The 11,701-nt window shown below is 41.0% G+C and overlaps 1 protein-coding gene across 1 annotated transcript; it reads right to left on the bottom strand.

The window, feature by feature from the left end:
* Nucleotides 1-8,714: 8,714 nt before the first annotated feature.
* On the bottom strand, nucleotides 8,715-11,322 carry c1d (C1D nuclear receptor corepressor). The gene is made up of 5 exons (XM_041947923.1): nucleotides 11,262-11,322; nucleotides 10,826-10,967; nucleotides 10,021-10,087; nucleotides 9,637-9,692; nucleotides 8,715-9,547 (listed from the first exon to the last, which is right to left on the bottom strand). The coding sequence occupies exons 2-5, from the start codon at nucleotides 10,961-10,963 to the stop codon at nucleotides 9,341-9,343; spliced, it is 468 nt and encodes a 155-aa protein (XP_041803857.1). The 5' UTR covers nucleotides 10,964-10,967; nucleotides 11,262-11,322; the 3' UTR covers nucleotides 8,715-9,340.
* Nucleotides 11,323-11,701: the final 379 nt, after the last annotated feature.

Genomic DNA, 11,701 nt, shown 5'->3' with positions numbered 1-11,701 from the left:
TTTGACAGAGCTCGCTGTATCAGACACCAGAGCTGCCTTTTCATGCTAGTTTGGAGAAGTCATCAGTAGATCCTCTTACCACCTCTCTTATCAGATGGGGCTGCATATCTGGGTGCTCCTCCTCGTTCGTCTTTTAGGCCCGAAGCGATAAAGTGACACGGGAATGACAGTCTAGACTGCAGCTGTCTTGGTATGAAGCATTCCAAACCTTCACTGAAAAGCACTGTAATCTCTCCGCCTCACACACACACACACACACACACACGGACAGGCCTTAACGCAAAAACACAGCTACATGAATAAAAACACGCATTCAAACACACGTGGTGATACATTCACAAGCAGTGCACCCACCCACACACACACACACACATATACACAATTATAAGGGCATGCACACAGCACATGCACAGAAACAACAGCCAATTGATGTCAATCGAAGCGTGCAGTGGCTGTGTATTAGATCATGATTAGCCCGTACTGCCTGCAGCAAGCAGAACGTAGACCATCCAGATTTTTTTTTTTTCCCCCTTTTCATTTTTTCTTTGGGGATTTATGCGGTTAATAATACCAGCAACTTTTATTGAAAGTCTTATATCAACTGTCATTCAAGTTTTCAGTTTCTACTAAAGACATTTTGATTGTACTTTTCATGCAGATTTACAGCTATGAATAGACAATCAAGGGTAGAGTGAAGTCAATGGACCCAAAAGCCAATAAGCCTATATACTGTAAATACATGCACTCTTCTATGTATGCTGTAGATAACCATAAAGATTAAAGTCCAACGTGATGATGTATGTCTGCATGTTTCATTTACAGTTTAATTCAACACTTTGTGTGTGTGTCAGCGCACAGTATCAGTCAGTGAAAACTTTTTTTTTTCATTCAGAAAAACTTTTCCTCTCTGAAATCAGCTCACTTCCTCCAGCTAAACAAGCCCAGAGGAAGGTTGCAACCATAACAAATGGCTTTAAGTAACAACCATGCAGTAACAATCTCCTCACAGCGCGGTGCATTGCGGCCGTCATTCATCACGCCACCGCAGCATAACATGGGACTTCCACAACAATTACTTCTGTCATTAAACTCCCTGCATTGTTGTCGTTTTCTCCTGTGATAAGGATGATTACCGGCCAAGCGAGGGCTAATCTCCTCCAATCTGCTCTGCGGTAGGAGGAAAAGCAAAACTCAGCTTGCCACTCAAGCCTGACCAGAGAAAAGGCCTGCAGTGCTGTGTTAGACTGCCCCCCTGTGGCTGTTCTGAGGTATTTTTTTTTATCATGCTGTGATCCCTCTTATGCGCTTCAGGTTAAATAAAGAGCCCGTCTGGGATTCCCAACAGGCTCTAAAAGCAAGTTTCTTGCAGATGTTATAAAAACTGGTTTTGCCTGTAAACACAATTATGTCTTGAATGTATAAATTATTGGGACACTCAGGAAAAGCTGCTGTCTCTTATTGAATATTTGCAATTAAAAAAAAGCAATGAAATTAAATGTCATTGCATAAGTTTGACACAGGTGATTCCAGTGATATTGTTGATCAATCACTCTTTTCTTATATATATATTTTAAAGGATAAGGGTTTGATTTAGTATTAGCAAAGGGCAACAATTAATTAGTCTGTCTCGATAATTTCCGACTTCCCCAGCCTTTCTGTGGCTCTCAGCCCATTCACTGCTATGTAAATATATAACAACGGATGATAAATATATAGTTTATTTATTTTAAAACGTGATGAAAGAATGATTTCCTAAACTTGGACCACTTTACTTTTTATCAAATATGACAAATAGTGTCTTTCTTGGGTTTTATCTTCAGCTGTGGATTAATGCACATTTGGTGCATTGTGTGTAGTTGCTGCAGCAGGATGTGTGTGTGGGATTGACTCAACATAAACTACAGTGTATGTTCATCATAACAAAGGAACATGTTACGCAGTGCATCAGTGGGGAACACTGCTGTGCTATTTGGCATAAATGAATCAGTTATATCAAGTTTTGGCTACACAGTTTTTTTTGCAGCTTTGTCCTCTTTCTTAGTTCGATTGATTGATTGCTGATTTTTCAGGAAGTTATTTGAAGTTATCTTTTGTTTGCTAATAGGTAAAGCACTTAAGTCAGTATCACCCAATGGTTCGAGTATTGCTTGATGTGGAATTCTATAAATTAGCATCGACGTTTTGCTAAATTCCTCATCATTGCCTCCTTTTGATCTTGCTAATTCACAAGTTCAGCCGACGTCGTTCCTACTGTACATCATTTTGGGATAATAGCATCTGCAAAAAAGTCTTAAAGGGGATGTAAATATTTAGTAGCAGGGCATATAATCTATCCACTTCCCCTGCAGTCCAGTCATGTACAGTATATGGACACGGTGTTGCTCTCACAAGCTCTTTTACTCTCTCAGGCTACATCATTCACATCATCGTAAAAGCGGAGCCCCTTCATCACTTTACAGTGCCCAGCGCTACCGTTAGCCCCAGGCTCTCACATCAAGGCCAGCAGCCTTCCGGCCCACACTAGCTGTAAACCTCAGCTCTGAGTGTAAGAGGGAAGAGGGATGAGAGGGGTTATTGATGTGCTATAAACCCCGTTATTTTATCGAGGGAGGGCGGAAACTAGGTGTGCGGCGGGCAGAGGAGGCACTCTGGCTGCACATTTCCAGCAGGTGTGTCTCTTTTGAGGAAAACAGAGGCGATGTTGTGCACGAGCTTGTTTTGCTGTTTGTTTGCTCAGGGGCCCCGTAAACTGCAACAAGCACAGAATTCAATTTGCAATTTGAACAAGCACGTGAATATTTCCGCGATGATTGAAAATGCTCTTTGATTCAGATCATCCACTAAACCTCTGTTCTCAGTGATCTGTGAAACGCACTGTTTGGGGGCAAATTCATGGATCCATTAGGTCCATTATAATTCAGATTTCAAAAGGGTGTTTCATCTGGTTCATGTGTAAAACACTCACATCATAAGATCAAATGCTTAAATCATCACAGAATCTCAAAGACAGTGAAAACTGTAGCAAGTGCAGCATCTGTAAATGAAGACATATGATCCACAGACAGATTGAGACTTTTCCTTGTTGGTAAAACAGTATCACAGGCTACAAGCTGAATGCAACCTAATCTATCCAAAACATTCCTATAAAACTGCACACTTGTATTTAACATGACAACAGCATCAGCTACTGTACGGAGAGAAAAGTGAGATTCAGACTTTTCTTTATGAGATCTGGCCAGCTGCCCTCATCTTCTTCCCCAGCTGTTGAGTCTTCCCGACACAACAGAGGAGACCCACTCCCTTCTGCACACCATTTCATCCTCCTCAACCTGCACCACACATACACACACCCCAAACAGAAACGTGCATTCAATGACCTTATACATTCCTGCACGAGAAACCCCTTTTCACACACATACACTCACAAACACGCACACGATCGCACACACAGCAGTCCTTAGGGCCATCATTTGTCATCTGGGGAGGAATTTACAGTCATGCTCTTTATGCTGGAGGCTCGGACTTAAGGCATTCCTCTGGAAATTTATGTCCAAACAGCTGTGGTCTCATCCGCCTCTGTGCGGACCTTGAAGACAACGCCGTCCCGGGAATTATGAGGGGCATCCAATCCATTACACACCTCCAGTCAACCCTCGAGTGTGCCTATATGCATGTGCAAGCCATTTTCTCTGTGTGTCTCTGTACGTCCGTCAGCATGCGAATCGGTGAGCGTTTTCCTGCTTTCACAGTGTGCCTGCAGCTGCCTCGCTCCCTGCCTGTGTGTGTGTGTGTGATTGTGTGCATGTAAAGGATTCAGAGATGGTTTTGCATTCAGCTCTTTGATGGCTGAACGCTTATCCTGCGGCGTCATGCATCGGAAGCCCGCAGTTTAAAGGGGGAAAGCCCTGATTTCACATTGCAGCCATATGGACTGTTACGTTTCCCCCTTAAAGTGAGTCCACACCAGAGGTAAACACCAGGCCACAGTGATAGATGAGGACTTCACAGAATGACATCATCATAAAGCTGCTGTGCACATGGGAGAAAGAAGCTGAATAATCCCCGTTTAATATGGATATTTAATTTTCTTAATTGTATTTATCCATTAAAAGGCCATGAAAAGCAGTTTCCGACTTACACACTTTCAAAAACCTCCAATCTCCTCAGCGCAGCTGCAGAAAGACAGAAAGGTTACTCACAAAGCTTCTCTCAGCGATCCCTCACATTTGAACCTGTAACCCCTCACACCCAAGCTTGATTCTCTGCAACGATTTTGTGTTTTCATTCCTAAAAGTTCATTTAAGCCTGATAGACGGCAGGCCAACCGCGACTCATTTCAGCGAGGAGTGTTTCTGTGCAGCTTTCTTTTCTCTCTGTGGATTAAACACAGTGTCAGGAGGAAGGCAGCGTAAAGGATGGAAACTCAATAAAGCGTGATGATGATGTGAAGTGTTTAGCGAGGAGGGTTCAAGGCCTCGCTCGGTGAGTGTTTTCAGCATGCCGTCATTTTCTTGTACCGCCAAACCCCGGTGGGATGTACAGTAGTGGGGGAGAGAAGGAGAGAGTAAAAGGGGAGAGCAGCGAGGATGTTATGAATGGAGCTTTAGAGCCTCGTGATCTCTCTGGTGAGGCTGTCGAGGTACGGCAGCGTCTCCCGTTTTTCAACTAACTGTTGATGATTTTGAAAAATCCCAGAGGAGAGAATCGCTGGGACTGAGCTGACTGCAGAAACTCAACATAGATGGATTAGAAACTGAGAAAAGGGTCGACACGATCTCACTAATGAGTCAGACTGATTCTTAACTATCTGCATGTTATCAGTACGCTTCTGATAACCAAGACAAACCACAGTTCCTGAGCTCGACATAGACGCAATGCTGACCGAGAGAAGGAAACTAATAGTCTCATCAATTTAACTGTGACAATAATCAGGCAACAGTGGATGACAGATCAATTAAAAAGGCAAACCTGTGAGAAAAGATGTGTTCTAATCTCAAGAATGTTATTCTAAAAAGCTAAACCTTTGGACTTATTGTAAGCTGTTAATTTTTCTTTTTTATATTGAACCATTAAAGAAGTGTAGCAGGAAATGTTTGGTTAATAACAGCCATCTCACTTCAGAACGACAAATGAACCTGCAGGATCTAAAGAGTTAAAAAGTACGTTTCTGTTGGACGCCCTGGTGGTCCGAGCTTCAGTCTCACCTGCTGACTCTTAAAAAAAGTAATTTGTCCGGGCGCGGGGAGGTGAGGGCTAAATAAAAGGAAAACATTGTTATCATGATTAATCAGCAGCCCTGTCAGCGGGGCCAAGGTGAATAGAAAGTGGCACAAATGACTGCACGGAATTCCTGGAGTGTCAGACAGAATAAAGCTGCAATGTCCGTCCCTCACTCCGTCTGAATTTCACCCACTTATTCAAAGCAAAGCTTGTTCCAGTGGGCCTCGTAATACCTCATCTTTCCCCGCAGCAATCAAAAGGTTTTCACATCTGCAGTGGGTGATGCACTTAAGGTTTGTAAATCAAAAAACACCATCCAGACACGGGATTACCTGCTATAAATAAGATGCCGTGTTTTCTTTTTTCCCGCTCATGAAAACAGATGTGATGAATTGAGTGTGTGACAGTGGGGGTAAAAAATGACATAACCGACGGAAAGTAGGTCAAAAACACAAACTGTGTCCCGTTCTCAACCAGACTTTTTAAGTTTTACCACTCAGAACTCGGAGTATCCTGTATATCCAGGTGGAAAGTAACCAGTTTTGAGGTACTTGTACTCATGTATATCCATTTTATATACTTTATATTTCTACTCCACCATATTTATTTGACAACTTTAGTTACAGATTTAGATTCAATAATACAAAACAAAAAATAAAATAACAACAAAAAGGAATTATAATGTGTCATTATGGATAAATAGAAGACTGAACTGATTCCTTATATAATATAATCATATTCATAATTATTGTGCATAATGTGTATTTTTACTACTGGTGTTTTAAGTATATTTTCATGATAATTCTTTTGTTCTTTTACTTAGCACTGAATACTGGACTATTACATGTAAAAGAGCCACCATTTTTTCAGGTTCAGTCATGAGTCACAGGTGTTAATCACAGACGAAAAGGTGAAGCTGTAAGCACACAGATTTATTTATTTTTTGCGATGTTTCAGCCTGCAGGGTCTATCTCTGCTGAAACATTGCTGTGCTGTTTCACTGTTGTCTGACAGCTTCTCTGTTTGCTCTGTATGTTTCTGTTCTGTACCTGTACTCACCTGAGGTTGGATGCGCACAATCCGCCTCTTTCGCTTTTGAAATGGACTTATATTTATTTATGGGCATTTATTTAAAACACTTATGCATCAAACACAGTTTAAGCTCTAAATAGCATAAATAACCAAAATATACCTTATGCACATGTTGTGATTTTGTGCATTTCTGTGTATCACATACAAGAAAATTTAGGTCAACGTGGATGAGAAGTCCTCACACTATTCCCAACAATGCAAATTTAAACATCTGCAGCTCCATGAGATAACGACTGTGACCGACAGCTCCAGAACATCTGCTAAATAGACCTCACCATCGCATTATTTTATCACCTGCTCTTTCCAAACTTTGAATCTCAAACTTTTTCATGTCTTTTCTTCCTTTAACGTCGGCTTTTTGTTGCTGTTGCAGAATTCCAGGAGTTTTCCACGACTTTCTGTTTCTAAACTGAAACACTGGCTCAACCTAAAAACATTTACATCATCCGGATTTGTTTAAAATGTCTTTTCTGAAGAGATCAACACTTTGGTTTGCTCTGCAAATGGGCTGAAAACCACCAAATGCTAGAAGCTGACTGAGAAATACATTTTTGGTTTATTCTTTGCATCCAGTAAAACTTATTGGTACACAGTAACTTCATTAAAGAATCTTTACCTGGTTTTATCTGATGGGAGTACACAGGTTCAGACTGAAACACCGAAAAGCTTATTAAGTGATTAAATGGAAATTCTTTGAGGCTCTTGGATTTTCGGATGCTGTGACTACAGTGAAGCAATCAAATGGTATTTGAAAGTGCTGTTTAACCGTGACGTATTTTCATCATCGTCTTGGGACACGTCTGTTTACCACATCTACTTACTGACAGCTTACCTCAAATTATGTGATTTTCCCAGATGTGTTGAACTTATTTGGTACTCCAAATGGACTAATGCAGAGTGCTGCCAGCACACTTCACCGTTTTTAGGAGTCTGAAAGGAAGGCTGCTTCCACCATCATCCTGCCTGAGGAGGTCGTTTGGTCTGATGCCTTTCACTCCATATAATATAAACTTCCTCACCGCAAGCTGCTCACAAACAGCATAAATAAACAGCCGCGGGAAAGGCCAGGGTTTGGAGCTTGTTAGGACACACGATTTCAACATGAGAGTTTGTTTGTTCAAATTTGCTCTCACAGTGACCTAACTCCTTTATACTGAGCACATGTGGGGAAGAGGGCATAGAAAGGCGAACATTACAGAGGGAGGGGAAAAAAGTGGAAAAATCCATATTTTTCCAATATGCAGACGGGGCTGTTCATCAGGCAAAGACACGTCTTTGAAAAGTTAGAAACAACAACTCGGTGGAAAAAGTAGGGTGGTTTGGCTAAACAAATGTCATTTTTGGACGCTGCTGCAGGGAGGATGAGAAAAGGAAAGATGATGAAAAGAATGAAAAGATACATTCCTGAGAATCTAACTCACTGCCTCGCTGTTTCCTGGGCTTGATTAGAGGGATGCAGTGACTTGCGGGTACATTAAGATTAAGATCTCAGCTGTCCAGAGGGAATTACAGAAAGGAAGCAATATGGGTGTCTTTATCAAATGTGACGTCGGTTTTTATAAAAGGAAGTCTCATTACGGCCGTGCTTATACTGTGCAGCCATGCAGCTACAGCACGGTTTGTGATGGTTACAGAGGCCGTTTTGTAATCAAAGGGTCGCAGGATTGACCCGTACAAGGGCCAGTCCAAATTGCTACCATGAATTAAAGTAATGCTCTGCTTGCTTTTAGTAGGATACACAATTTTAACAAGTTCATAAAGGCAATCTGTGTCCTCAACTTTTGTTACCTTTTATATACTGAATATATCTTAGAGTTAAGGCCACAACAGCTCTGCAATATTAACTGCTTGCAATGTCAACAACATAAACATATGGCTGATTACATGACAAAAAGTTTAAAATACAACCCCTGTTCAGTGCACTGTCAAGGAACACATACACATCACAGAATAGCCAATAACATGCACACCTGTTACTAAGATAATGACACTACAACTCAGTTTAGATTCTACTGGGGAGATGAAGTACAAGCACAAGATGGGATATGGCTACTTATCTGTTGGAGGACAGAGGAAAAAGGCCCGTTTCACAGAAGGTAAGTCACAGGTGTTACTCATAACATTAACGATGGCTGCAGTGTATTCAAGCCAAGCTGTGAAACCCGTGAGTGTGACAGCGAGCCAGCATGAACCATACCAGGAACCTGAAACTGATCAGCTAAATAGAACTCAGCCATCACTAATTTTTTGGTTTTCCTACAGTGACATGTCAAAATGTGAAAAGGGCCTACAGAGTAAAGTTGGAAGCTCACACTGAACTGTTTTACATAAGAATTCAACTCCCAATTTGTTTCAGGTGCAATACACAGTATAACAGGAAAAAAAAAAGAGTAACTCAAACATCATGTTTGGTGAGTGTTTTTATGCAGAGGTCAATCCTAAAAGCAATACATCACCACAAATGTTTGATCAATACAATGTTTGACACATGGCACGTATGTAAAAACACGCAAACTGCAAAAAACGACTCATGATTCATAGAATCACTGTCAAAATAGAGAGAAACTAAGGAAAGAAGGATTCATATAAACTCATCCTTCAAAAGCTGGATGGACCCAACTAATTTACTAACTCTTAAAAATCAGACTATTTTTTCACGGTAATGGCACCCTGCAGATTTACATAACAACTCAATGATAAAGTAACATTAAAAAGAAATTACAGCATTAAATCAATCATTTCTGGGGCAGTTGGCAGACCAAATGTCCAGAAATATGTTCAGCAAAACCAGGGATGGCGTGTCGTACATGGCAGTTACTCTTGTTTCTCACACTGCTGCAGGGCAACAGTCAGCAAGAATCTGACTGACTGACAGCTGAGCAACCCAAATAAACACCACTGTGTATTTTGTTCTAAGTCTAATGCTGTCTTGTATTATTCCCCATACTACAACCTTAGAATTTTTTTAGTTGTCCCCAAAAGTGGTACAACATGCAGTGGGACCAGTCTGTACAGTTGCTCCTTTACTTCAGCTCTGTTTTGGACGTTTTGAACGTGGGGTGTCGTGCGATGTGTCTGCTGCTGTCTTGGATGCTGCTTTTTTTTTAGAATCTTTCTCGTTCGGTTCATAGAGAGCATTCCTGAGGAAACGTGAAGCAGCCCCCTTATCCAGACGGGCAGCTTTCTTCTTGTCTGTGATCTCTTTCACTTTGTTCATGTATGTCCTTATTCGCTCCTGAGGAACAGAAAGTGGTTACAGAGGAATTAGACAATACACATGAGGAGAGAGAAATGTAAAAGGCAGTACAGAGAAGACATACATACCAGTTCCTGTTTGATTCCATGCTCTCTGGGATTTACTCCTTGTGTAACCAAGTACACTGTCAACAAGAACAAAAGTAAGACCACATGTGCAAATAGTGAATACTGATACACTTTGATTCTAAGCCAAAACAAATTTAATACAAGGCTCTTTGAGATACACTGTGGAAATAAAACTTCTTGTATGTTTGTATCTCACAATAACTCTCTTGTCCTCACAGAGTCATTTGGCTTTTTCGGTTTATATTCATACAGGAGACACATATGATGCATCTTCTATATGGAAACCCCCCCAAGTACGTTAACTATCAAACTCAGGGCCTCTTTAAAAAACACTTGGTTTTGTTTAGAGACATCTGCCTTAAATGTATACTTATCCACACTTACTCCAGAATAATGAATTAAGGGTGTAAGAAGACATCAGATCCAGTTTGGCTTGATCCAAAGGGTCCAGCTGTAAAAAAAAAAAAAAAAAAAAAAAAAGAGATTTAGCTTAATTAGCACCAGATGTATGAATATATCTAAATATTTACTCAAAAAAAATGTCATTACCACAGTAAACAATAAGCAAAACAGAAGTAGAAAATTAATGTGCACAAGGCACTAGGCTGATCTACATCACTGAGACTGCTGGGTACACCTAAGCATAACATTTTATTATATATATACATCATACATATATGATGTATATATCATAATTATATGTTTGTTAGACCTGTGACAGACCGGTGACCAATCCAGGGGTGTGCCCTGTCTCTAGCCCAATGTGAGACGGGAGAGGATCCAGCTCCCTGCAAGCCTACAGGGTAGGCAGGTATCAGCAGTGGATGGATTGATGTATATATTTTCCAGTAACTGTTGATGGAGTGGGAGCACTACATCTCAAAAATGCAAATGCGTGAATGCAAGTTACTTTGCGTTGTTTTCTCTCTGTATACACACCAAAACAACCAAATATGTTCGTATGTTATGTTGCCAATCTGATCATCTGTGATGCAGGCTTTTGTTTCTTGGAGCCGAACACAAAGAAACTGTGCAACTAATAACATTAAGTGTGGCTTTGTTGTTTTTGATGTGGCAGCGTTAGCCCAGTCCAGCGAGTACATGACTGTGTCTGCTTGCTTTCTCTCTAGAATTTCAATAAGTGTTTGACCATTCACAATGTCCGCTGTAAAAAAGGTCTGCAGCCTACCTTCTGCAGCAGCTCATTCCTGGGCATCGACATCAACTTCTCCAGCATGGTTTTGACAGAAGAAACCGAGGACTCGAAGCCTGAGAGCTGTTCGTCTATTTCGTGAGGGTAGTCCTCAATTCTGCTGTCCGCTGCCATTTTCCTGTAAAATAATTAATTTCACATAATGTTGTTTCGCTCTGTCGTTGCAAAATGATTGTTTACCAAGACTGGAGACGCGAGCAAAAGCTCAATTCAAGTCTGTAATGTTAGCTAGGTAGCTAGCAAGAGAGCTCGCACATGCTGCTAACTGGAAAACCGACGTCTAGGATAGGCCAACATTACACGAGCAGAAACAAAGATTGTAGAGTACAACACTCACTATCGTTTTAAAGGCTACACAGATAAACTGGCGACTGAATTTGACAATATCTTGCACAAGTTATTTCGGTTTTACCTTTTTCCTCACTCTACACGCTTTAGCCAACAGGAAGTCACGATAAAAACAGCCTCCTCCTCCTTCTTCTTCTTCTTCTTCTTCTGTACGCTATTGCCGTCTGCTGTTGGGAAGAGCGCAGTAGCTACTTAGCATTTATTTGAAGCTGTGTATTACTTTTATAACTCGAAAGCAGAATTATGTAGGCAAAGTTTTAAGTGTGACGTTATTGTTTAACGATCACAGCTGCCTGTGGGGTTTTCCGGTGTGCCCTCCTTGTGTATTGAAGTTCAACGAAGCTACTTTTTTGACAGATGTCCGTGCTTTAATCGCATTTTATAACAACAGGTTTTTGGTCTGTTATTTTGTGTTAGTCATCAAGCTGCATGACGAAGCATTTTCCTCCGAAACAATGCGCTTAAAAACTGCTAGCTAGTATAGCTAACTAGCATTAGCTGAAG

This window comes from Chelmon rostratus, chromosome 11 (assembly GCF_017976325.1).
Source record: "Chelmon rostratus isolate fCheRos1 chromosome 11, fCheRos1.pri, whole genome shotgun sequence".
Taxonomy (NCBI): domain Eukaryota; kingdom Metazoa; phylum Chordata; class Actinopteri; order Chaetodontiformes; family Chaetodontidae; genus Chelmon; species Chelmon rostratus.
The sequence above is the reverse complement of the archived record's forward strand: the minus strand, read 5'-3'. Positions and strand labels throughout refer to the sequence as shown.